This window comes from Muntiacus reevesi, chromosome 10 (assembly GCF_963930625.1).
Source record: "Muntiacus reevesi chromosome 10, mMunRee1.1, whole genome shotgun sequence".
Classification (NCBI taxonomy): Eukaryota; Metazoa; Chordata; class Mammalia; order Artiodactyla; family Cervidae; genus Muntiacus; species Muntiacus reevesi.
In genome coordinates this window covers 6,516,815-6,543,868 of record NC_089258.1, presented here as the reverse complement: position 1 = coordinate 6,543,868, position 27,054 = coordinate 6,516,815, and the positions used below count along the sequence as shown (strand labels likewise).

The 27,054-nt window shown below is 47.6% G+C and overlaps 1 protein-coding gene across 2 annotated transcripts in view; it reads right to left on the bottom strand.

Moving 5' to 3' along the window:
* Nucleotides 1–636: 636 nt before the first annotated feature.
* The window catches only part of DPYSL2 (dihydropyrimidinase like 2), a 119,127-nt gene continuing 92,709 nt past the window's right edge, over nt 637–27,054 (bottom strand). For both annotated transcript variants that reach the window (XM_065946688.1, XM_065946689.1), the window contains exons 8-14: nt 26,147–26,267; nt 15,713–15,869; nt 15,106–15,247; nt 12,394–12,564; nt 6,960–7,139; nt 5,699–5,864; nt 637–3,375 (exon numbers count right to left, since the gene is read on the bottom strand). In XM_065946688.1, the coding sequence (XP_065802760.1) occupies nt 3,284–3,375; nt 5,699–5,864; nt 6,960–7,139; nt 12,394–12,564; nt 15,106–15,247; nt 15,713–15,869; nt 26,147–26,267 (1,029 nt within the window). In that variant the 3' untranslated portion in view covers nt 637–3,283. The remainder of the gene's footprint in view (nt 3,376–5,698; nt 5,865–6,959; nt 7,140–12,393; nt 12,565–15,105; nt 15,248–15,712; nt 15,870–26,146; nt 26,268–27,054) is intronic.

Below are 27,054 nucleotides of genomic sequence, written 5' to 3'. Positions count from 1 at the left end.
GAGGACTCAGCATCCGGTAGGTGGGAGTGGGCACGGCTCACCAGCCCCTCCAGATGTGCGTTCTTGCACCTCCCTACCGGGGGTAAAGGAACCTGCTTCACATCTCTGGCTTCTGCGATCTTAGTTCCCCAACCAGGGACTGAATCCAGGCCGTCCCCAGTGAGAGCGCTGTGTCTTAACCACTGGACTGCCAGGAAGTCCCTCCGATGAGCTCCTTGACTGAGCTTTTGATGCAGGCCCACATATCTCAGTCTCTCATCTTCTGTACCCTTCTGTGGGTTAAGGATTTTCAAGGGTGAACAAGCTCTAAGGATGCAGAGAGCCCAAGGGGTCACCACACTAACCCACGTGGTCCCACCAATTTCCACTTCCCAACTTGTGTTTACAGCTCGATCCGGGAGGCTCCCTTGGCCTGGCTTAGGGTGGAGTCCGTGAATTTCTGAGACTCAGGGCTCTGTTCAGAATTAAACCTCAGTGGCCTGGACAAGATTACCAGAAACACACAGTGAAAACTCCTGAATTAGCAGTCATCAAAACGAGGCTGAAGACATCCAGAAAGTTCCGGGGAGGGAAGTTTTGAAGGAGGCCCGGGTCAAGCAGCCTGCCCCCTTGAACATCTCAACACAAGACACACCCTGAAACAACCACATTTTGCTTTATTAGGCGTTCCATGGTAATATAACACAGAGTTCTTAAGGAATAATAAACACGAGACTTGTTTTGCTGTTTTTTTTTTTACCATAATTATTTTGCCATTGAGACAGTGGTTACAAAAAAAAAAAGGTACTCTCCTGGCTACACATGTAATGAGCTTTAGCACTGAAAGTTCCTCCACTCGTGGGTCACAATCACAATTCCAAGGGTTAAAATCCATCTATGATTAAATCCTACATGGTTGAGAGCATCAAGTCACTGCAGTTACTCAGTTCTGAGACACTGTCGATTTATTTTAGCATTTACACATGACATTCATTTAACAGACACACAAAGCAAGCCAACAGGAAAACATGCTTACACAGCCTGCAGAAATCTTCAGGTTTTAAGTTGTCTCAAGGAAACAATCGAAAGAACCAAGATGAGCATCATGGAAAAACAGGAAGACTCAAGTGAAGAGAAGAGAGCTGCAAGTGTTTCTTAGAATTGAAACAAAAATCTTTTTTTTTTTTTCTGACTGGTTCAATTTCCCTCGCAGTGCAGGTGAGAAAAAAATAAAAAAGCAAATATATTAAGTTAACCAATGATTCTTTAAAAGTGCAATTTCCTTTTAAAATAACAAATAAACAACAACACCAACAAAAAGAAAGAAACCCCAACCATAACCCCAAAGGCAAAACGTGTGGAGAGACAAGTGTCGTGATGGGATGACCTATTTTTTGATGTTACGCTTTATGAAAGCAGATTTGGTTTTATAAAAGCCTGCAAACGTAACGTGGCTTAGGAGGACCTGTAAACACGTTTGGAAGATGCAACACAGCTCAACAAAGACAGGAATAGGCACATGGCAGCTAGTAGAAAGCAGAAAGGGTGTCTGAGATCAGGACAGGGTAGGGTGTGGACGCAAGGTCGCCTGTGGGCTTTAAGAGGCCACACATCAAATTTACAAGTTTTTTTCCCCCACCACAACTCTGACTCACAAAACAGATTTTTTCCTCTTGCAAATTAAAATGGTCTTTTTTTTTTTTTAAACTCTTCATTGAATTTGCCACAATATTGCCTCTGTTTATGTTTTGCTTCTATGGCCCCGAGCCATGTGGGATTCCAGCTCCCTGACCAGGGATCGAACCCACACCACCCACGTTGAAAGGCAAAGTCCCAAAACTGGACCACCAAGTGAGTTCCCTAAAATGGTCTTTAAGCCAAACTTCCCATGGACTTTCTGAGTTTAGGAGACCTCCGTATATTGCATGATGTCTTTCTAAATAACTGGACAAAAAAAAAAGGTTTTTTTTCCCAAAGTGAGAAGCCCAGTGTGATCTGGTGCCCCCCAAAGATACTTAGATGGAAAACAACAGCCCTCAGGGCCAGACTCCATCAGCTCAGCACCTCTTCGCTGGTGGCTGGCTGGAGACTGGTTGGCTCACAGTTACGGGGGCTCGACTGACAGATCTGATTGTGTCTTTAGCCCAGTTAGCACTGCACAGGGGAAAACCTCTCAGGTCCTAGAGTCTCAGACTTCTCCAGCATCTCAGCACCGTTTGAGGTCTATTCTGGGCCCACGTGTGACAGTGTAGGTAACTCGGCCCTTCCCTGCGTATGGGGATCATCTCAAACTCAAGGCACATCCTGGGGATGTGAGTGTGTAGCACTGGTCTTATACAGACTAGGACAGCATCTTACAATGGCCGCGATGACAAAGCTCACATCTTTCCAGGCAGGTTCTTAGGACCACAGTACAACGGCAGACCTGGTCATTGGCAAAGATCATGGGAGGAAAAAAAAACAAAAACAGAGACGAGGGCTGGAGGAAACACAAAGAAAGAGCAGACATGTGAACGTATCCATGAATGACAAAGCAAGAGGGAGACAGCGTGAGCAAAAAAGAGGTAAAGAGAGAAGGGAATCCTCAAAAGATTTCATCTGCAGCAAAAATCTAGGCCAGAAAGAAAACCTTTCCTTTATTAACAGTTGACCCAGAAGACGATGGAATGGCGGTGTGGATGCTGTGCAGCCTCTCAGGAGGGACATGGTGAGTCTGCCCACCACCCTGATTCAGCTTGATGGTTACACAATTGCATCATTAGGATGTCCAGTTCAAACCCCTTGTAGTAATAATGAATTAGGCTTTCCAATTTTGTATTAAAAAAAAATCTCCCCCCTCCCCTACCCACCCCACCCTAAGCCCCAGAAAGAAAACTGTGCTAAAACTTTAAAAAGAAAAACGGCAGCTCTGGGCAATTCACTTTATCTTCCCCTCCCCTGATGACCAGGAAGATGATGACAAATACAACACGGGTTGGAGATGAGAAACACCCTCACTGTGATCTGCTTTGTTTCGCATGTCTGAGTGTTGGATGCGGTTCTGTGTACGGGCTTGGTGGACTCAGGGTGTGATATTCCTAGATGTGTAGGGAGGTGGGTGAGCAAAATAGGTGACTCCGGGTGAGGGACGGAGTGTGGGGGCTCGAGAGGGAGCCCCAGGAACTGGCTGCCCCACAGTAACTATCACAGGCTCCTAAAAAAAAAAAAAAAAAAAAAAAAAAAAAGGAAGGAAAGAAGGAAGGAAGGAAGGAAGTCTCAGAAAGTCCTCAGGTGTCCCATCCCCCGCTGGCGGCAGCCCTGAGCTCTAGCCCAGGCTGGTGATGTTAGCACGGCCACCAGGGGGCGCCACGATGCGCTGGGTGGTGCGGCGGGGGATGTTGTCATCAATCTGGGCACCTGGAGAGGAGAGAGAGGGTCAAGACAGTTACCCAGGTCCCTGCTTTAAACCCAATTAACGTGGCTCTTTTCTAAAAAATACATTTTTGTTGAAATAGAGTTGATTTACAATGCTGTGTTAGTTTCAAGTGTACACCACAGTGATTCAGTTAACATATATCCATTCTTTTTAAGATTCTTTTCCTATATAGGTCACTACAGAATATTGAGTAGCGTTCCCTGTGCTAAACAGTAGGTCCTTACTAGTTATCTAATTTATATACGGCGGTGTGTCTATGTTAATCCCAATTTTCCAACTTATCCCTCCCCACCTTTCCCCCTGGGGAACCAGAAGCTTGTTTTCCCACATCTGTGACTCTATTTTCCATTTTGTAATGAAACAACATAGCTTAGGAGAAAACCTGATAGGCCCATTCATTGTCCTTCTAAAACCTCACCAAGAGGATAAGCTATAAAAAAAAGGATGGCCTCAAGTGGCCTAAGAATCACAGATGGTATAAAGTCGTCCTTGGAGAAACTAGTTGGATCCACTGCCTGAAAAGTAAAACTATACATAAACAAACACCACATTTCAGGCTTTTGAGAGATTCAGACTACACCCTGTCCCTATTCTCAGTAGGTCAATTAAGTGTGGCTTTTCCAAAGGTACGCTCTGTCCCCCTAACACTATTCATCTTCTAGGTAATCACAGATAGGACTCATCATACTTAATATAGAATACAGTTAATATATAGTTAATATAGTTCCCTGTGCTATAGAATAGGACCCTGTTGCTTATCCATCCTATGTGTAACACTTTGCATCTGCTAACCCCAAACTCCCGGCCCTTCCCTCCTGCTTGGCAACCACAAGCGTGTCCTCTATGTCTGCGAGTCTGTTTAAGTTTCATACATATAGCAGAGGGAATATATTCAATATCCTATGATAAAGCATAATGGAAAAGAATACGAAAAAGAAGATGCATAACTGAGTCATCTTACTGTACGGCAGAAATTAAACATAAAGTTGTAAGTTGACTATACCTCAATATATATTTTTAGAAAAAGGTAGGAGTCATGATGGTCTTTATGTTTTGGGGGGTTTTTTGTTTTTGTAATAATTAAATTTATTTATTTTCCATTGAAGCATAATTGCTCTACAATATTGGGCTGGTTTCTGCCAAACATCAACATGAATCAGCGATAGGTATACCCATGCCCCCTTTCTCGTGAGCCTCCCTCCCACCTCCTTCCCCATCCCACCTGATCTTTACGTTTGAATGGCCTGCTGAAAGACAGCACAGATAGTATCATGCAACATGAGTAACATGGATTACGTTATGGAAAAACTCATGCTCATTAGTTTTAAATTCTTTGCAAATGGATAATCTGTATATGGCACCTTTCTAAAACCCAGTATATCTGACAAAAAAATATATATTTCTGATTCACTGTTTCCTTGACCCATCATAGAGATCCGGGTACATATCTGTGACTCAGGGAGCTAGAAAAATAGAAGATTTCTAACCACTGGCCAAATGAAGGATTGGAAAGAAGTTCAAGTAGAGAAGCTCTAAAACTGGACTCTTTTCCTCTCACCTTTCCTGACATCACATATTTTATCCAGACTAATAGCTAACAATTATCAAAGGACTCAATTCTAAGCATTTTATATGCATATTAAGTCACCTAATCTTCACAACAATCCCAAGAGATAATTACCACCGTTACACCCATTCTACACATGAAAACCAAAGCACCGCTTGCGAGTTAAGCTGCTTAAACTCTAGACTCCACAAGCTGAACCACTCCAATTTACTGCATTTGTGAGGGAGAGGAGAGTCCTAAAATAACACAATATCCTTTTTCATGATGGACATAATACATTGAAAAAATGTCCTCTATTATCCTGCTCAGTGGTAAAGAACCCGCCTGACAATGCAGGAGACGTGGGTTCAATCCCTGGGTCAGGACGATCCCCCGGAGAAGGAAATGACAACCCACTTCAGTATTCTTGCTTAAAAAATCCCACGGACAGAGGAGCCTGGCGGACTAGTCCATGGGGTCACAAAGAGTGGGACGTGACTTACTGACAAAACAACAAAAACACTGTCCTGGATATAGTGTAGCCATCAGAACATCATATGTGATATAGACTCGTGTCAAGATTCTGAAAGCCAACCCACCATCTGCTGTGAATTACATCTCTAGTGAATTACATCTTTGGGAGAATGGGTCTATCATTCATTTCCACTTCTTCTTCTTCTACAAGAGTGATGCCCGCCCCACCAGCAACATGGAACAAGGCCCTGCAGAAGCAAGTTCTGACCCAGCCATAACCATACCGGACAAGCTGAATCCAGACTGGTGCAGGTTCCGGACAGGTGGGGCCTGCTGCTTGGCCGGAGACGTCTTAGCCGAGGAGGCCGGAGTGACCGTCTTGGGTGTCACGGACACCTCGCACACAGGTCCGTCGTACAGACCGCGGGGAACCCCTCTCAGCTCCGCCAGCTGCAGAACAAAAGAACCCCTCAACTCAGGTCACATTCACAGAGGATAGCTACCTGGCAACTGCCTGCCTGATGGGGAAGTAAGAGGTGCCAGGATGGCCCTGTGAGATTTGGGGGAGAAGGGCTCTCTACAGAGCATGGCAGGGACAGATACCAGCACCTCAGCTCCCGTGCAAAGCTCCCTTAACGTGGGTCCCATAAAAACTGATGAGGGGCTTCCCCGGTGGCTCGGTTGGTAAAGAATCTGCCTGCAATGCAGGAGACCCGGGTTCAATCTCTGGGTCTGGAAGATCCCCTGGAGAAGGGAAGGGCTACCCACTCCAGTACTCTTGCCTGGAGAATTCCATGTACCCTGGTAGGCTACAGTCCATGTGGTTGCAAACAGTCAGACACAACTGAGCAATTTAACACACACACACACAGGGAACTAGATCCCACAACTAAGACCAAATGAAGTCAAATACATAAATAAATATTTAAAAAAAAAAAAAAAAATAACTGATGAACAGTTCTTCCCATTTTCTCCCAAGGCACTTGAGCCTAAACTTCGGAGGAATTCCCAAACATGTTGTGAAGAGGGTCTGGTCACATGTTCAAGATCTGGCCCCAGGGCTTCCAATCTTACTTTCCCTTTAATTCCCTGACAGTTCCACCCATTCCCTGCCTCACGGTCCTCAAGCACTGGTGCTGGAGAGTATTCAGCATGTCCTAAATACACTCTACATTTTCTATGCTCATAACTGTCTCTCTACCTAATTCCCCTGTTTCCCTTCTTTGACTTGTACAACTTCTACTTAACCTTCAAGACCCAACTCAAAATGCCCTCTCCCCATGTTACTTTCTCTTATAACTGCAGCAGCAGTCCCCTCCTCGAAGCCTCATCACAGCCCACGCCGCAGTCTCACATCACTCTGGCTGGCTGCAGACATGCCTGACTCCTGCACTGGCATTCTGAATTCCAGGAATAAAAAGACCATGTTTTCCTTCTCCCTAAATCTTCCATACTGACCTCAGTAGTTTGACTCAGAGTGCTCCGTGTTAATGGAACTGAACTTTATCCAGGAGAGAAACTACTCCTAAGATAGGAGGTACTCACCCTGCTCCTTGCCTTGATACGCTTGTAAACGAAGTCAGGGAAGGGCTTCCGGGGGATGTAGCGTCCAGAGCCTTCGGTGACATGAAGGGTGCCATCCTCCAGGACAATCTTCCCCTGGCTGATGACCACCAGTGGGGAGCCACGGCACTCCATGCCTTCGAAGATGTTGTACTCAAGAGACTAAAAGGGAGGGAACACAATAAACTTCAGAATTCGCCCTCCATCCTGACAAAATCTCATCAGCCTGGCAGTACCCACTGCCCAGCCATCACTCAGAAGAAAGAAAAGCCCAGAGATGGGGTCCCTCTCCTGAATGACCACTAGGTCTAAATTTTGTCTGAATTTCAGCACACACACACACACATAAAAATGTAGGGGTAAAGATCACGGAAGAGAAAATTTATACAGAAAAGCAGAAGGGTTTGTAAATGCCACACGAATATAAGAAAATGATTCCTCGTATAAGCGGTGACTTTGCTCTCACTAACTCGGGCTCCAATCAGGTTAAAACCCCAAGAAGCCTTCTCTGACCAAGTTCTAAATTTAATCTTGAAATGAGCCATCCACGAGTCGGTTTTCCCACTGGTTCGCTTGGTTTTCCAATCAGTTAGCGATGTGGTTAAACTGAAGCTGCTAAATGAAAGGACTGTGGTAACTCCAGAGACAGGCCGTCGATAAAACGCTTGAGGTTTAATTTCCCAACAAGGCAGCCATCCTTTTGGTTTCAAGCCTTTCATGGTGAAAGGGGGGATATATCTGTGTGCCCTCTTGGAAAACATGTGGGGTCTCTGTCTGAGTGAGTTTGTTGCTGCAATAACAGTAAAAGCTCCACGTGTTACAGCCCCACCCCACAGCCTCAGCTCACCCACTGCTCCTCCAGATTCCAGACGCCTGCCCTGCTCACAGGTACAGCTGCCTGGACCTGGAGAATTAGCAGGCAGCTCCATGGCAACCCACTCCAGTATTCTTGCCTGGGAAATCCCATGGACAGAGGAGCCTGGCAGGCCACAATCTATGGGGCTGCAAAGAGTGGGGCACGACTAAGCAACTAACAACAGTTTCCATCCACAAAAAGCAGCTGGGCTTCTGGGGTGATTTGGACCAGGTGATCAGCGCTGAAGAGTCAGTCTGTGAACAGAGCTGATGCACTGCCATTCAGGGCAACATCGCCCTTAGTGCAGGAGCTGGTGGGCATGGGGAGCCCCAGGCTGGCTCATCAGCTCACACGGGACCCGTGGGGCTGCCTGCAAACAGCAACGAAACAGCCCTGCTCTGAGACTCCAAGGAGTAACCTGAAAGCTCCTGGAGGAATAAGAGGAAGAGGCACCTGGGGGAAGGAAGGCGACTCTGCACATGGATTCCAAGGACCACAGTGTGTGCCCCCAAGCCCGTCATCGGTTCTAAGACACTGGTCCCTGGAATGAGCCTGTATCTCACAGCAGGAGGAGCTGACCAGTCAATGTCAGCCTAGGCTAAACTGGGCCCTTCCAGGGGATTGGAGTCAGCTTTTCCCACTGGCCTGGGGGATTCCCAAACCTGTAACATGTTACAGGAAAATCTCACCCCCAGGTTTTTTCTGGACCACTGCTGGACACAGCTTGCATAAGCCCCAGCTTTCAGTTCAGATTCTCTAAGCAGCCAGTTTTGCCCTCTCTGCACCAAAAGCCAGTATCAAGAAAGGCAAGCTTCTTTGCCACCCCTTCAGTACCTGGCAGATCTAGCTCTCATGTATCCCGTGCTCAGCACAAGCTGGCCTTTGGCAACACAGCATTTAATTTTAGAGCAGTATCCTGTTAGACTCCTTTTTTGGACATGCTTTCTTTCATAGCAATACCCAAACAGACTATCTTAAAATTGGTGGCACCTTAGATCTGTTTGAAATCGAGGAGTTTTAATCTTGCCTCAGACCTTCGGTTTCTTCACCTGCCTCCTTCGCAAGGCTCATGTAGAGATGACAACCCAAGAAGCATCACATGGGAAAGAATTCTGTCTGCTCTGAAAGGACCTTCAGGAGGGTTATCCTTGAGGACTGAGTCAAGTCCCAGCTCTTCCATGTCCCCCACAGTTAACTGTCTACACTCTGACAAGCTCCTCTCATGCCCTCCTACAGTCATGGAGACAACCCTGGCCATGGTGCCATCCGCCCCGGGGTCCACATCCCAGGTCTGCCATTTGCCGGCTGTATGACTTTGGACCAATTCCTCACACTTCTCTGAGACTCAGCGGCCTCACCTCTAAGGGGACACAGCCCACTTTACAGAAATGATGCTAGGATCACAAGAAAGAAAAGGAACAGAAGCATCTAGCCCACTACTCAGCATTATGTTGGCATTTAGAAGATCCCTCATTCACTGTCTGGTTCTTTATTGCACTTTCCCAACAAGACTGCAAGCGGCAAAGACATCCTGAGATGCATATGCTGAGTTTAGTTGCCTAACAATGACTGATCTCATGGGATGTCACTGGTGGTCCAGTGGTTGGGACTTCACCTTCCAATGCAGGGCGGGGTACGGGTTCAATTCCTGAATTGGAAAGCTAAGCTCCCATATGCCTCGTGGCCAAAAACATGAAACAGACATGATATTGTAACATTCAAAAAAGACTTTAAAAATGGTCCACATCAAAAAAAAAAAAAAAAAAGGATGGATCTCAGCACCCAGAAGATCTATGGGTCACCTCTCATTTTTAAAGGGATGTGGAAGAACAAGTCTTATGGCTCTAAGCGACTTAAAATTAACAAGTTCAATGGTCAGTCACAACCTGGGGTGTTCAGAGCCTATACTCTGTCAAGGGCTTCCCTAGTGGCTCAGGGATTTGCCTGCAATGCTGGAGACCCAGGTGCGATCCATGGGTCAGAGAGGTCCCCTGGAGAAGGGAATGGCTGCCCACTCTGGTATTCTTGATTGGAGAATCCCATGGACAGAGGAGCCTAGTGGGCTACAGTCCATGAACTGCAAAGAGTAGGACACGACTTGAGCGACTAACACACACAAATACTCTGTCAAACAGTGAGGCAGCGAGACCTCGTTGCTTACCAGGTACAGACCTTGATAACTTGCACCCACACATGCTTCCTAAAATGACTCATCTGGCTGGATGCCGGGCAAATCCAAGCAGAGGCTTAGTAGCAACAGGGCTGTCAACAAGAGCTAGCTAAATACTCCAAATTAAAGCTAATTAGCCCCGTGGTAGGAAATACTGTATTACACGGGGAAGGCCTCCTGCTAGTGTTCTTCTAGATAATTAGTGTTGCACAAACATGCTTCGTGCCGGCTCTTTCTAAGAGGTTTGGATGGGCGAGAGGCACTGTTAGAAGTCATGATCTCCAGGACTGCCTGGAGGTAAAGGCAGGGTGTTGCTGTTGAATGTCTGGAGGGCGGAATCTGTCTTCTTGAATCATCACTCCTCTACATCCTCTCCTCTGCCGGGTTCAGAGCTTGCCACGCAGGTGCTCTAGTTAGGTCACCTGCAGATTACACAGTGAGTCCAGTCTGCTCTTTCCATCACCTCCGGGAAGGGGACTCTGTCAGGGAGAAACATTTTTCTCCCTCTGACCCTGACCAAGAGGCTGCGCACACAGTCTGGCAGGGAAAAGCCCTGGACAATTTTGGGTTCTAATTCTAGCTCCACCGCAAAATAGCTATGTAACGTTAGACTGGTCACTTAAGCTCTCTAAGCCTCCATTTTATTTATCTTCCCGATTGAGATAATAATACCATCCCTTTATTGAGAAGGCCAAATGAAAGGGTAAACGGCGCTATGATGCTGAAGGCACAAGAAGAGGTAGGTTCACAAGGCAGGAGCCTCAGTCGCTGTTGTCGTTCTAGTTCAGCTGCTCAGTTGTGTCTGACTCTTTGCGACCTCGTGGACTGCAGCTCACCAGGCTTCCCTGTCCTTCACTATCTCCCGGAGTTTGCTCAAACTCACGTTCAGTGAGTGAGTGATGCTATCTAACTGTCTCATCCTCTGCCGCCCCCTTCTCCTTTTGGACCCGAGGCCCCCTGCCCATAAAGAAGCCAATGATGGGCCCCCGAGAGGTCGTGACCTAAGTCACCAGTAGGGGCCGCTGTCAGGCTCTGCTGGGGAGCTAAGCCCGCCAGTGGGGAAAAAGGGAAAATCCACCATTAATACCCAGAGCTGAGCAGACTTCCTTAAAGGCACCTACCCACCCAGCACCCACGGGTGCTTGTGCAGCCCAAGCCCCTCTGCCCACATAGGAAAGAGGATTAGGATTTAGCTAAGAGTCCAGCAGTGTCCTGGAGAAATGCCAGAAGCCCACCCTGAGCTGGCCCTTGGAGCATGCATCCATACTTCCTGGCCCAGGACACCTGGAGTGAGCAACCTAGAGTCAGATTCCTCACTGAGCCAGCTTTCAGTTTAGAAGTTTATCTCAAAAAGCCTCTTCATTCAGTAAGAATTCACTTCAAGAGTCACACAGGGGAATTCCCTGGGGGTCTAGGACTCACTGCTGAGGATCTGCCGTTCAATCCCTGTCAGGGAATGAAGATCCTATAAGCTGCGATGCTCGGCCAAAGCAAAAGTCATAGAGGTTTCTGACGTGAAAAACTCTCTTCTATACCTGTTTCTTTTCTGAAGTTCTCCCTTTTGCCATTTCTATATTATACAGACCCACACACACAATTTTTTTAATGAAGAACCAATGGTGTCTACATCTCCATCTAATACCTGCTGACTTCACAGAATCACAGGATACTCAGGGGCCCCGTCAAAACCCCTCTTCTCAGCCAACAAGCCCAAGACATGGCATGAAGTCACCTCCCCAGGGTCCTATTACCAAGACAGGGCACCCCCAAGCTCTGCCATCTAGACCAAGAGCCAAGAGATACCCCAAAACTACGGATCCTAAAATCCTGATCACAACGCCTTCCAGGGTATTTCTTCTATTTCTTCCAAATCAATTCATGCCTTTAGGACATAAGAGTATCTGCCTTTTAGGCTTCTGTATGGCCACACTGACAATGAGAAAGCAAGTGGCCTCAAAGAATGAAAGTGCCGAGTAGGCATCTCGGGAGTGGACATTTGAATGTTTTATTTGAATCCCTTGCACCAGGGGATGTCAGGAGAGATGATGCACCGAACTATTAAATTGGAATGCTGCCTGACTTCTAGAAGCTTCTGAGGTCCAGACATGATGCTAGAGGCTCTGAAGGTCCAGAGATAAAGACTTTCTAGCCATAGACAGGCCACTGTACTCCAAAGTGATGATAAGATTAACGGTCATGTTGACCTCACTAAAGAGAAGGAAAGAGCTATTTTTTTCTCAGCAAATTGCAAGTTATAACATATCCTGGGGAAAAGTTCCTTCCGATCACAGCGAGTTCTTTTCATAAATCCTGGGGACTGTCCCTGCCTCTGTCCTTCTATGAGAGTGTTACTGGTCTGGATGGGGGTCCACGCTGTGAACAGGGCTTACGCTATTGTGGGTCTTGGCAGAGATGGTCTTCACGCTGTCGGGGTCCCAGATGACCAAGTCAGCATCAGACCCCACAGCAATGCGGCCCTTCCGGGGATACAGGTTGAAGACTTTGGCAGCATTGGTGCTGGTCACAGCCACAAACTGGTTCTCATCCATCTTCCCAGTGACCTGAGGAGGACGACACACACGCACGTGTAAGAAAAGCAAGTTAAAAGGCTGAAGGGTGGAAGGCCACTTAGCAATAAAAAGAGACGCTGTGGATACACATAACTTGGAGATGAAGGGCATTATGCTAAATGGAAAAAAACAATCTCCAGGGACTTCCATGGTCATCCAGTGGTTGGAACTTTGCACTTCCACTGCAGAGCGCATGGGTTCAATCCCTGGTCAGAGAACTAAGATCTCACACGCCCTGACATGGCCAAAAAAAAAAAAACAAGTCTCCAAGGGTCACATACTGTACGACTTCATTTATGGAACATTCTCAAAATAGCCAAGTTATAGAGATGGACACACGAGGGGTGAGACGGAGACTCCTCCGCAGGCCGGGGGTGGGTGCAACTATAACAGGGCAGGAGCATGGGGGTCTTTGTGATGACGGAGGACACCTCTGTCTTGATTGCAGTGATGGTTACGTGAATCTACATATGACAAAATGACAGAGAACTAGACACATGCACCACACCACTGTCATTCTCCAGATCTGGAAATCACACTCCAAATATACATGAGCTGTAACTGTTAGCAGGTGAAGGGTACACGGGACCTTTCTGTCCATGCTGTCTTTGCAAATCCTCTGAAAGCATAATTATTTCAAAGCTAGAGGTTTTTTGTTTTTTTTTTAAAAAGAGCTGAAGGGGCCTCAATGCCTCTTTAGGAAACATGATTTGATGTGAACGGTTGTTCTTTCCAAAGATACAGGCACAGACCTCAGCTCCTAGTCCAGCCAACCGAGAAGTCTCAGTGCCCCATCCCTGCAGCAAACTCTGGATGTTGATCAAACGCCCCGCACATCCTTCCCCCTACTTTCTCATCTCTACAGTGTGTACTTCGTGTCCCTTTAAATGTGGGATTTGAAGAGATGAATGCACTCTCTGTTAGAAAGCCCACTCTAAATCCAATAGAAAAATGGGCAAAGGACATGAGCGGGTCGTAAGGAAGAAAAAAATAAAAATGGCTGAAAGCATATGAAAGAAATATACATTTTAATCAGTAACTGAAGAGATTCAATGTAAAACAATGAGATGAAATTCACAATAAAATTGGTGATGCCTTGGGTTTTTTGATGATAACCCTGATCTGGACCTGGTAGGAGGAACTAGGGAATGCCATCTACTGCTGGCAGCACACAAATTTGGTGTGACCTTTCTGGAAGGAACTCTGACAAGAGATATGAAAAGCCTTAAAAATATGCACACCCTTTGACCCAAAAATACCACTTTTAGAAACTTCTCCTATAAGCATCACTAAAGATGTGTCCAAGGATGTACCTACAAGGGTGTTCTTCCCAGAAGTAAAATCAGAAATAACCTAAATAGTCAACCAAAGAATTACAAATGAATTATAGTTCAGCATCAAGATGGAAGAGTTAGCTATCAAAAACCAAGTTTCTCAAGTACGTTGAAGGATGTGCAGAATTTTTATACTACATTAATTGTAAAAGATAGGCTACAAAATAGTTTATATGATGCCTGTGTTACACATTCACTCATATATCATTTATGCACATGTAAATGCACTAGCAAAAAATTAAAGACATTCACCAAAATGTTCAGTGTAATTGGATCTGAAACATGATGTCATGAGTGAGTTTTACTTATTTCTTTATTCTTTTTGGAATAAGGAAATACATAGTTTACATAACTGAAAAAATTCCATAAGGTTTTAGAACTTTAAAACCCATAAGGGTTTAGAACTCTAAAGTTGTTACATTTTAAGACATTAAAAAGCCCCAAAGATTCCTCAAAGGTCAATGTATGTTCAAAGCAGGCCGTTCAAAAGCCTGTAGTGAGGATAAATGTTAAACCCAGAGAGTCCAAAAGACCATTTTAAGGAAACTGAGTCTATTTCCAAGAGCAGGAGATTAAGTCATCAGGGTGTGAAGGAAGCTTTCTCTTGATTGATCACAACAGTCATATTTTAAAGACCATCGTGGTTTTTTGTTCCCCCAGTCTCTCCTGTTTCACAGATAATAATAGTGACAAATACATATGGGTATTTAAAAAGAAATAACCTATGGGGAGTGGTCTTAGACTTCCAAACCTAATATTATCACACAAATACTGGTTTCTAGAATTTTCTCAACTGCCATTTCAAGGCTCGCATGAGACCCAAGGCCTCGGATGAGGAGGCAGGAGAAAGCCGAGCCCTGCCCACCACTCAGAGACCACTGTGGTGAGACCACCACTCCTTACCACAGCCTTACCCCACCGCTCAGAGCCCACCACCGTGAGCCCGCCGCCCCTTACCACAGCCTTACCCTACCACTCAGAGACCACCACTCCTTACCACAGCCTTACCCACCCCTCAGAGACCACCACCATGAGCCCACCGCCCCCTACCACAGCCTTACCCCACCGCTCAGAGCCCACCGCCGTGAGCCCACCACTCCTTACCACAGCCTTACCCCACCGCTCAGAGACCACCACTCCTTACCACAGCCTTACCCCACCGCTCAGAGCCCACCACCGTGAGCCCGCCGCCCCTTACCACAGCCTTGTCCCAGATGACAGACATCCGCTCCTCCGTGCCGTTGGTGCCCTCAGGGATCAGGGTGAAGTTGTCCTTTCCGACGGCCTTCTGGGCCGTGTTGAAGGTACAGTGAGCGCTGCCGGTCACCTGGAGATCTCCACTACAAGGAACACACAGCACCAGCTTTTTACTGATCTTTACCTCAGATCATTCTTGAATATATTTTTTTCACGTGTCCGGCCACTGAAGGTTTTTAAAACAGTCATCCTGCCCCCAGGAGACAGGAAATTCAGGAAGACGTGGCCTGACCTTAAAGCTTCATTAAAGGCTGGGTCTCTAAGTCTCTTTCATGAGGTGTCTTATGAGTGACACTACACACAGTGAAACCCTTTCACTTCCTCATTCATCCCCTTTGGTTGACTTTCAAGATGGCCCTGGTTTTTAACCCAGGATCCCCTTGAAAGGATCAAGATGCTAACCCCCTGCTCCCATCCAGCAATCCGAGTTTAGAAGGCAGGTTTCTGCTGGCAAGCTGGCTTTGGCCAGCCATACTGGAACCCAGCGGGTCGGCCTGGTCCGAGGAAAGACCAAGAACAGGAGATGGGAACAAGTCGCCGACACTCACCATGACAGCAAGGAGTTCAGAAAGTCTGGGGTGGTCGGGTCGGGGCTCAGGGGCGGGGAGGTGACAAAGGCAGCAGCCTTGGCCCAGTTCTTGCTCCAGTAGTGAGAGCCGTCGGTCCCCAAGCTGGCAGTGATGGGCTCGCCGTATACCACGGTTCCTGACAAAGAGAAGGCAGAGCTGAGCCCAACACAGAGAGGCAGCGAGGGAGCCACCGCTGCCGGGAGTCCCTGCATCCCCGGCAGCACACCTCAGGTCCAGTACCCCTTCAGAGGAGGAGCCGGCCTGTCTCAGAGCTGAGGAAACGTGTGTCTGGGGAAGTCAAATACCCCAGCCATCCAGTCACCAATACAGTAAGTGCTCCTTAAGATTTCACCTTTGACCCCTGCTCTTCTTTTCTTTCTGTTACTTTTTATTTTATATTGGAATATAACTGATTTACAATGTTGTGTTAGTTTCAGGTGTACGGCAAAGTGATTCAGTTATCCAGATACACATATCTATTCTTTGGATGGCACTAGCGGCAGAAAACCCGCCTGCCAATGAAGGAGACCTAAGAGACACAGGTTCGATCCCTGGGTCGGAAAGATCTCCTGGAGGAGGACACAGCAACCCACTCCAGTATCCTTGCCTGGAAAATCCCATGGACAGAGGATCCCGGCGGGCTACAGTCCGAAAGGTCGCAAAGAGTTGGACACGACTAAAGAGGCTGAGCACAAATACACATTCTTTTTTCAGATTCTTTCCCCATAAAGGTCATTACAGAGTAGAGTCCCCTGTGCTGTAGAGGTCCTTGCTGACTATCTATTTTATATCAGTAATGTGTGTACGTTAATCCCTGGCTTCCCTTGTGGCCCAGATGGTAAAGAATCTGCTTGCAATGCAAGGGACTCAGGTTCGATCCCTCAGTTGAGAAGGTCCCCTGGATAAGGAAGTGGCAACCCACTCCAGTATTCTGGCCTGGAGAATTCCATGGACAGAGGAGACTGGCGGGCCACAGTCCATGAGGTTGCAGAGTAGTAGGACATGACTGAGTGAATAACACTTTCATTTCACTTTCATATGTTAATCCAAGCCTAAGTTGATTGCTTCCCCAGACCACTGCTCTACAAACTCAACCCACTCTCCCTTGGAGAACCCAAACATTCTACCTTCTATTCTGTTGATCCCCAAATCTGTTAACAATCTCCAGCTCAGACTGCATTCAAGCACCCAATCGCAAGCACCACCTAGACTCTTATTCTGGGGTGATCCAGGGTACCTCACACTTGACCTCACTGCTCACCAAACACACCCCCTGGCCTGATCTCCCAATGTCTCCCAGTCCCTTTCCCAGTGTCCAGCTATGATTAATAGGCCAAGACAGAAAATTAGATGTGACATTAGTGGGATGAAGTATTTGAGAGAAAGTATACAGCCCTCCACATCTGCCTGGATCCCTGAGTCACCATTCTCAGGGCCCCCAGATTCATAGCAGACTTTGTCAGAAGGAGAAGTAAAGGACTTCACACAGTTACATTACTGAGATTTCAAGGTTTGCAGAAGTCTAGCCCAACTCAATATACTGTCAGGAAAGAATGTTGATTTCCTGGTGCTTAACTCATATCCTCTTCTCTAGTCACTCATGGCCAAGCCAGAAAGTTGCAATCATTTATGACTATTGAAAGCCAATGCTGTAATGCCTTATACACATCCGTTCCTTTCCACTCTGCATGGTGGTGGTTTAGTTGCTAAGTCGTGTCGAATTCTTACGACCCCATGAACTGTAGCCTGCCAGGCTCCTCTGTCCAGGGGCTTCTCCAGGCAAGAATACTGGAGTGGGTTGCCATTTCCTTCTCCAGGGGATCTTCTCAACCCAGTAATCAAATCTGTGTCTCCTGCATTGCAGGCAGATTATTTACTGACTAAGCTACAAGGGAAGCTACTCGGCATACCTTCCCTTAAATCAGGCCTTCATCATTTCTTCCCAGCTCACTCCAATAGAGGGCTTCCCAGGTGGCGCTAGCAGTAAAGAAACTGCCTGCCAATGCAGGAGACAAAAAAGATGCAGGTTCGATCCTTGGGTCAAGAAGATCCCCTGGAGGAGGAAATGGCAACCCACTCCAGTATCTGCCTGGAGAATCCCATGGACAGAAGAACCTGGTGGGCTACAGTCCACAGGGTCACAAAGAGTCAGACACAACTGAAGCGATTTAGCATGCAGCATGCACCCTCCAACAGAACCTCCCAGTCAGAGTTCGGATTGTTCTCTGCTTTCCCCACCTCCTTCCCTGCCTCTGCATCCATTCTCCACGGCACTTCCAGAGTGATCTTCCTAAAACATAATCTTCATGGGCCATTCTCTTACATAAAGACCTCTGAAGGGATCCTTCTGCCTTCAATGATAGAAATGAACTTCTCACTGAAGCATCTCATGCCTTCCTTGCGCAGCCTTACAACAAAGCTGGTCTTTTAACACTGTCCAAAAACTCAATCCCAGCCTCCACTCCAATAATCCAATAAGCACCCAGTTTTAAATTGTTTTTATTTTTCACACAAATATCATATGATATCACTCATATCTAATGTTTTAAAAATGACACAAATGAAGCTATTTACAAAACAGACTCACAGATCTCAAATACAAGCCTATGGTTACCAAAGGGGAAACATGTAGGGGGGAGAGGGATAAATTGGGAGACTGGGATTAACATGTACACTCTACTACATATAAAAATAGACAAGCAACAAGGATCTACTATATACCATGCGGAACTCTACTCAATATTCTATAATAACCTATATGGGAAAAGAATCTGAAAATGAATGAATGTATATGTTTAACTGAATCACTTTACTATACACCTGAAACTAACACAACACAGTAAATCAACTGTACACCAATACATTTTTTTTTAAATAATAATTTTTTTACTTTTCTATTTGATGGAGATACCCTGAGGAAAATGACTCTGTACTCAATAACTGTGTTGAACTGATTGAAGGGTGTGATGTTTTACGAAGTCAAGGGATCCGAGCTGGAATTTGACCTCAGACCAGCCCCACCACCAGCAGGAATGCACCTCTTCCACCTCCTCCCACTGTGGGGCTCCCGCACCCCCAGAGTGGTCCTGCCAACCGAGCCCTTTTCTCCAAACCCAGCGCCCTCAAGGCCAAACACTTCTCAGTCTGGAATGCGTCTCCTTTCCTCTGCTCGGCCTTTCCGAGGCCTTATCTCTTGATAACGCAGCACAACACCCACTCTGGGACAGTGGCTGCCTTGCAGCTGGCTCTGGGAGCTGCCCCCCACCCCTTCCACCCCCCACCCCAGACTCAGGAATCTCACAAAGAACACTCTGTTCCTCTGGGGAGTGTTAGAGGCCTGGCAGGCAGCTCACTTGAGGAAGTCAGTGACAATCCCCAAGCAGGAAGGAGGGCCCCGGAACGTGGGGACAGCCTCACCCTAAAGGAAGCCCCCAGGAAGAGGGGGGCCAATGCTCAGAATCACCTGTAAGGTCCCTGGCATTCCTGACCTACTCAGAGCTTCCCAGGCAGGCAGGATGGAATCCAGGGAGCCGCAGGGCAGCTGCACAGCCTGTTTCAGCTCATCCCAGAGCAGAAAAACCTGCATCCCGAGAAGGCCCTGGCTGCCCTAAGGGATGTGTGTGAAATGCAAATGCCAAGCCGGCCCCCACGGCCCCGCAGGCCATGGTTTTTGGTTCACGCATCAGCAGAAGTGGCTGAGCTGAGGGTGGCCCTTCCGATCCACCCAGGACTAGAGGTTCCACTGGCTCTTGTTGTTCAGTTGCTCAGTCTTGTCTGACTCTTTGCGACCCCATGAACTGAAGCACGCCAGGCTCCTCTGTCCTTCACTGTCTCCCAGAGTTTGCTGAAATTCATGTCCATCAAGTTGGTGATGCCATCTAACCATCTCTTCCTCTGTTACCCGCTTCTCTTATCTGAGCAGAAAGGTGAAGTCTGGGTGAGGCCTTAGGAAAACAGATCTGTAACCTTACAGGTTTCTGAGGACTTCCCTGGCAGTCAGTGGCTAAGACTCTGCGCTTCCAATGCAGGGGGCCTGGGTTCAATCCCTGGTCAAGGAATTAGATCCCACATGCTGCAACTAAGAACTTGCATGCCTCAACTAAAAAAATCCCACATGCCACAATTTTAATTAATTTTTAAAATTCAGTTAAGATTAAAATTTTTAATTAATTTTAAAATAAAAATGTTTAATTAATTTAAAACTAAATTAAAATTAAAATTTTTAATTAATTTAAAAAAGAAAAAAAGGTTTCCTGGCTTTGTCGACCTGAAACTAATCAAGAGACAGAACTGCCTGGAGAAAAAGAGAGCTGCCGGTCTTTGGAAATCCTTGGATGAGCATCAACGGTTTCCTGATTTTCCCGTAACTCACTATTGTTCATCCTCTCCTTGATCTGCACTTCAGTCCTGCCTTTGGAAACCTGAGGACCAGGAGGGGCCGGTTCCCGGAATGCATCCTGCAAGTGTGAGCGCCCTTGACCTCAGCCTTCATCTCACTCCACAAAACACAACTCAGGTGGGGATGCGGGAGCTGGTGAAGGAGCTGAGGCCCATCAGGTTTATGCACAGGCCACACAGCTCGACACAAGGGAACGAACTCAGCCTTCAGCTTCTGCAAAACCCAGAACTGGGTCGGAGTTTCAAGGCCATGGCTGACCAGATCTGGCTCCTTAGCCCGAGGCTGAGCCAGAACTCCTGGGCCAGGGCCAAGTGAAGATGGGGGACTTGGAGAAAAAGGAAGGCATCTTTGCAGCTCATTCCTGCTTTGCCCTGTTCAGGGATTCAGAAGTCCTTGCTATTTTGGGGTTTTCTTCTCTTTAGCCCCCAAAGACAGGGCAGGAGCTACATGACCCTAGAGGAGGCCTCTACCTCTGCCCATTTTATGAACACTGTACCTGAGACAGCCACGGATGGACTTCCAGACCCCAGCCAGGCCACAGACACCAAGACACTGCATCCCGGAAATAATTACCACTAATAATAATAAACCACAAACTAGGCTTCACTGGCCTTTCTACACGCCTCCAAATACACTGCTGATGTTTTCTTGGCAGCAAGTTAGATCTTCATGCTTTTCTTCTCCGGGGAAAATCTAAACTGAAGGAGATGACCCCAGGCCAGCCTTTGGCAGGCTCCCTAGGATAGCCGGGAACAGGAGGGCTGGGGTGGTGTTTATTCACATCGGCCTGAGCGCATTCATGGAGAATAAAGGCAGGCTGGGGGTCAGAGATGTTTGACAGCTCCTGCCCGGATGGTTAGTCATTTCCCACGAACAAGAAGCAGGAGGACAAATCCAGAGAGAAACAATGGGAAAACGTATGTGTGTGTGTATTTCAAAACACAGCCTTAAAAGCACAGTGGAAAATTATATAAACACTGGGAATTCCCTGGTGGTCCAGTGATTAGGGCTCCACTCTTCCACTGCAGGGGACACAGGTCCCATCACTGGTCCGATAACTAAGATCCCTCAAGCCACGCAGCACACCCAAAAACAAACCAAAAAAAAAAACCCCAAAATACCAAAAAAAAAAAAAACACACCCTACGCAAACATATACAAGCTCCGGGAGTTGGTGGTGGACAGGGAAGCCTGGCATGCTCCAGTCCATCGGGTCGCAAAGAGTCGGACACGACTGTGTGGCTGGACTGAACTGAAACATACACACACACCACTCTCTCTCTCCTCTCAGAGACCCCAGGCCAGAACTCAACACCCCAGGCCCTGTGCACGGATAACCCTGTCAGATTCTGGTACCGAGAGTAATTCTGAAGGAACAGAATCTTAAAAGTTTTCTGGATGGGTCCTGGGGTTTCTGGAATTGGTTCTCTAACCTGATTTAAGGTACTAATGACCCCACTTCAGTAGTTATAAGACAGTGCTGGCAGTGCACAGGATGATGAGGCAAAAGAAACGCACAAAATACCACATCAAGAGCTTACAAGAGGCAAAGTGCTGGGTGACTGTGTATTTGATACCTTAGAACATTTTTGTCAACCTGAGTATGATAGTATTAGCTGGTTGTTCTTAGTTACACTGGACAAAGTGAGGAAAGACAAGGATGACTCAGGGATTCAAATTCCCAGCTCAAGGGTCCCATAAATGAACCAAAAGTTTCTATATCTACCCCAAAAGAGATCCTCATGTCCAGAAGCCTCAAAGCCAAACCCACCGAAAACTGAACCCAGGGTCTCACCCTGCAAGTGGCTGAATTGAACTCCCAATTTGCAAGCATCTGCTATTGAGATGAGGGAGTTGATGGGGGAGGAATTCTGCCTCCAGAGGACTTCCCACTGCAACATCAATGCTTTCCTGAATCTCCAACCAAGCAGCCTACCTGCAGACTTGCTTGCTAGTGCCCACAATGCACGAACCAATTCTTTAAAATCTGTGTGTGTGTGTGAGAGAGAAAGAGAGAGAGAGAGAGAGGGAGAGATTGGTTCTGTTTCTCCAGAGCCCTGCCTAACACAAATTTTGGTGAGATTCATTCACAGCCCAACCAATGGGGCACTCTCTGGGCTCAAGATTACTAGGCTGTGCATTAACTTAACACAAAGGATTCGTCCCCAAGTTGGGATGGTCCTCGCAGAGCCCCTGACCATGTGCTTCTCATTACACCCCCGCCATTCCTACTGAACCTCAGGGCACAGGAAGTCTTGTCTCAAGTTTGGCTTGTGAACATTTCTGCATCTGGGTTTGGGGCTGGGGGAGGGATGCGGCTCAGATGAGGTCACTGGGCACGGCCCACGTGCCACCACTCACACACAGAAGGCATCGGCACCATGCTCAAGCCCACATGTGGATAAAATGCAGTCGGAGGGAACCTACGTGAGAGAAATCCCTACAATGGAGTTTTCATGAAAAGAGAACTGGCCCAGAATCTAGATCTAAGGGTTCTGTTTCCTACAGGCTGGATGATCTGGGGCAAGATAGTCCATTTTCACATTTTGGTGTCCCTTCTGTGACATCGGCCTTTGAAATTGACCAGGGTCTAAGCTCTTTGGAAGGGTGAAAACTGCCCAAGGTATTCTGGTGCTGGCTGTGTCTTCCCTCACTTCCTTGTTTGCAGACTGGGGTTGATGGGAGGCTGTCCTGCTGAATGACAGGATGGAGAAGACAACAGTGGCGAAACAGGCTCTGTGGGAAGCCTGCATGACGCTGCGGCCGGTCAAAAGCCCCTGAAAACAGGCCTCACTCAGGCTCCATCTTGGGCTTCCCTGGTGGCTCAGGTGGTAAAGAACCCACTTGCAATGCTGGAGACCTAGGATCAATCCCTGGGTCAGGAAGATCCCCTGAAGGAGGGCATAGAAACCCACTCCAGTATTCTTGCCTGGAGAATTCCAAGGACAGAGGAGCCTGGCGGGCTACACTCCATGGGGTCGCAAAGAGTCAGACACGACTGAGCGACTAACACATGCTCACTCTTCAATCATCACAGTATCAGGTACAGTTATCATATAGTCCTTGTGGGCAGCATCTCATTTAGGCATCACCCTTGCCTTAGGAGATTATCACTGTTACTATCCTCCCCATTTAGATGGGAAAAAAGGGACCAAAAGATGGTAAGTTATCTGCCCAGCATCACAAGCTAATGCCTAGTGGAGCTGGGAGTTGTCTCAGGACAGGATGCTGATCCCAGAGCACTAATGTTCAAATGCAGCTTTATATTAATTTTCTTCTTGGTCACTGGGGAATCCTGGCTTCCACATTCTCCATGACTTTGCAAAGTGTCAGAGTCCAGTTTCTACCCAGTTTGTTAAGGAACTAAACACCAACAGATACCAAGGAGATAGCCACAGCGTCTCCCATATTAAAACAATCTCAAAACAGGAAGGTGAGTCAGACATTAGTGGGGACCTTCATGGCGTGAGGTCAGATGCAGATGATCAAAGCCCAATTCCACATTTTAGCAGCTCTGACCCCAGTTTACTCAGCTGCAAAGTAAAGCAAGTATAGAGCCTCCCAAAGGAATTATGAAGTTCCCAGAAGACGGAAAGAGCCTACAAGCAGGCTATGATTTCTCCTTCTTGCTAATTAACACCAGGATGCACCAGACATTCCTTTCTGCTGGCTCAAGCTCATCTAAAGCAAAGGCTTTCAAGGTCTACGGGGCAAGAGCTGTTGAATGCAAGAGCCACCCTGGGAACCACAAGCAAGCACAGTTGGACTCACCCTGAAGGTTCTGAATGAAGAGACAAGTCCCTTCTTGGTGCTCAGACCCCAACACACAAGCAGGTTCTAGATCATAAGGAAAACACGGGGACATCCTGGGGCGCTGAATCGCAGAGTATCAGAGGGGGCCTGGACTCTAATAACACACTCCAGCTTCAAATGGAAGAGCTGAGACACAGAGAGGAGAAGCCGCAGCACTGCTGGCAGGGCAGGCCCCGAGCCCAGAACTCTGCAGCCCCAGAGCAGGACCAGGGCCACCAGCCCCAGAGCAGGACAAGGGCCACCTGCCCCAGACTGAGACACTTCCATCTTGCAATTCTGACAAGTGCGAGCTGGAATTGGAAAGCATGGCTGCAGTGTTCAAATTCTGATAAACTGGATGCTTAACTATACTGAAACTATACTAAAATGTTTGCTTAACTTTCTATTTCTTCTTTTCATCTGGGTAGGGTATGGTTTCTAACAAGTTGCCCAGCTTCCCATTTTCAGACACAGCACCAGCTGTCTCCCTTCTACATGGAAGCAGCAATACTGTGATTAGCGCTGGGTGCTGAGGCTGAATCCCACATTGCAGATGTGTGCCTGGGTGATAAAGGGCCCCATTGAGGGAGCGTCACCAGCAGTAATCATCCACATCTCCTAGAAACGTAATTCAAAGCCAATTCTAAGTAAGTGAACAGTGGTGGTGATAGTTTAGTCACCAAGTCATGTCCAACTCTGTAAACCCAGGGACTGTAGCCCACCAGGTTCCTCTGTCCATGGGATTTCCCAGGAAAGAATACTGGAGTGGGTTGCTATTTCCTTCTCCAGAGAATCTTCCCATCCAAGGATCAAAACTGGGTCTCCTCTATTGCAGGTGGTCTCCTGCATTGCAGGCAGATACTTTACCAACTCAGACACCAGAGAATGTTCCATTGCAAAAAGGCAGTTCCTTCTAGCTGCCAGGAGAGGGCAGGTTTCTGAAACACTGGTAAATGCAGCAACCATTTCATGCAGCGCCTGAGGACTGAGACCCCAAGGGCGCGCCAGAGGACAGGGGCCAGGAATTCATTGCTAGGGCCATCTAGAAGCCATCAGCTCCTGGGACAAGCTGACTCAGTGGTCATTGAGCAATCTGTTCTAAGTCTTGCACCAACTCACCCACCAGTGAAAAAAAAATCCTCCTGATCCATGTGGATCACATCCCACTGAGAACCAGAGAACAAACCAGAGAGGTCAGAGGGCTCCCTTGCTAATAGAGAAAAAAAAAAGATATATGAAGAACGATAACAAAGTCAAAAAAGAATGAGACAGAGAGACCAAGAAAGTAATGCAGAGACCAGAAGAAAGCCAGAAGTCAAAAGAGAGAGAGAAATGGAGACAGAGATGGAGAAATGCAGAGACAACAGGGTTGGGAAATATAATGGAGGGAGAGAAGGAAGAAAGGAGGGAGGGAGGGAAGGTCCTTCTATGATACTCTTGTCCAGATCCAGCCAAGATCCACCTCAAGTCCACTAAACAGAATCAGTCTCCCTTTCTGTATACTGAGCTACACTCCCAAGCAGAGGCCACGGTGGTGTGATTACCCGAACTCATAGTCAAGCTGGCTACAGTAGGGCTGTGCTGCATTCATAATGGATAAGGGGATCAGGGCACATGCTCTGGAACGGTACTTAGTAGATTAGTTTCCAAGAACCTTCCCGCTGGAAATAAGAGCCAGCCTCAGCCCAGAATATATCACCACCATCTACAGGGCGCCACTGGGGCACCAGAACAGGATATGATGGTGGGGTGGGGGGAGGGGAGCCGGGGGGCGGGGCAGAGCCACGGCCCCACAAGCCTCTCTAGCACAGGCCAGCGGAAATCACTCCCAGCCACAGAGCGGAAGCGCACTTTGCAATGGAAGGTTCCCCAGGATTCTGCGGCAGATGGAAACTGACGTCGTCTGTGTATGTGCCTGGTTTATTTAGACTGCATCAAATTAAATCCAACTCTTCTACAGAAGTGAGAGCAGGAGGCAAAGCGTGTGGCCCACCCACCCTGCGCTGTGCGTAGCTTTAAATAGATACCAACACGGTTGCAGCCCCGGAACAGAGCGAGAAACAGGAGCTGCCCGCCGCACCCAGATGTAATTAGGTTAATGCTGCAAAGTGATGAGAGCGCTGCGACCCACTTGGCAGCAGGAGCTGGAAAAGCAGTCCTTGCCCCCACCTACGACCCCTCCAGAACCTGCGCTTGCACAGTGAGACCGCGGGGAACACCTACCCTTTTTCCGGGCCTGGGCGATGACTTCCGCTGCGCTCTTGCTCATCACCTTGGTGATGTACAGGGGGCAGTTGGTCTGGTTGGCGATGGTGATGGAACGGTTCACGGCTTCAGCCTCGACCTGCAGAAGAGCATCCCAATGTGAGAACTGTGTCCACTGTTCTGTGAGTTCCCTGAGCTCAGGTCTACCCTTCACCCACAGGGAGGGGCTACGGTGAACCAGAAACCAATGTGTGCTCAGGGCTCTACCCCCAGCGGCACAGAGGGCAAGGGCAGTGACTTGCCCAGCTGACCCTTGTGGATGGTTCTAGGTGTGATAAGCAGCCACCTGGAGTCTGTAAAAGAATGCATTTTCTCATTAGTCTCAGGCCCTTCCACCATATCCAAAGGGTCAGTAGCTCTGCCAGAAGGTTGAGTCTTACCAACTCTAGGTGATTTTTCTGCTTGCTAATGTTTGAGAGCCACCATGCCTGGAAACTGATGGCTCCCAGTTTGGTGCATTCACTCCAAGCGTGTGGTCTCTCCAGTCAAGATATCCACTGATGGAATTTTTGTGCTGGGCTTCAGTCCCATGCTCAAAAATGAGGTCAGACTCACCCAAAGAACAATGCGATCTCACAGCGCTCTGCGAACAGGGGCAGGCAGATCTGTGTAAACCAAAGGTCCCTCTGTATGGGCAAACCCATCATCACCAGCCATAGACTGGTACTCCCTTCCACACGAGATGGGAGGGCTGCTCTAACCAATAACCTGATTCTTTAAACCTGATGCTTCAGTGAATGATGGTCCAAAGACCCCAAGGGATGGGGCTTCCCTGGTGGCTCAAACAATAAAGAATCCGCCTGCAATGCGGGAGACCTGGGTTTGATCCCGGAGTTGGGAAGATCCCCTGGACAAGGGATAGGATA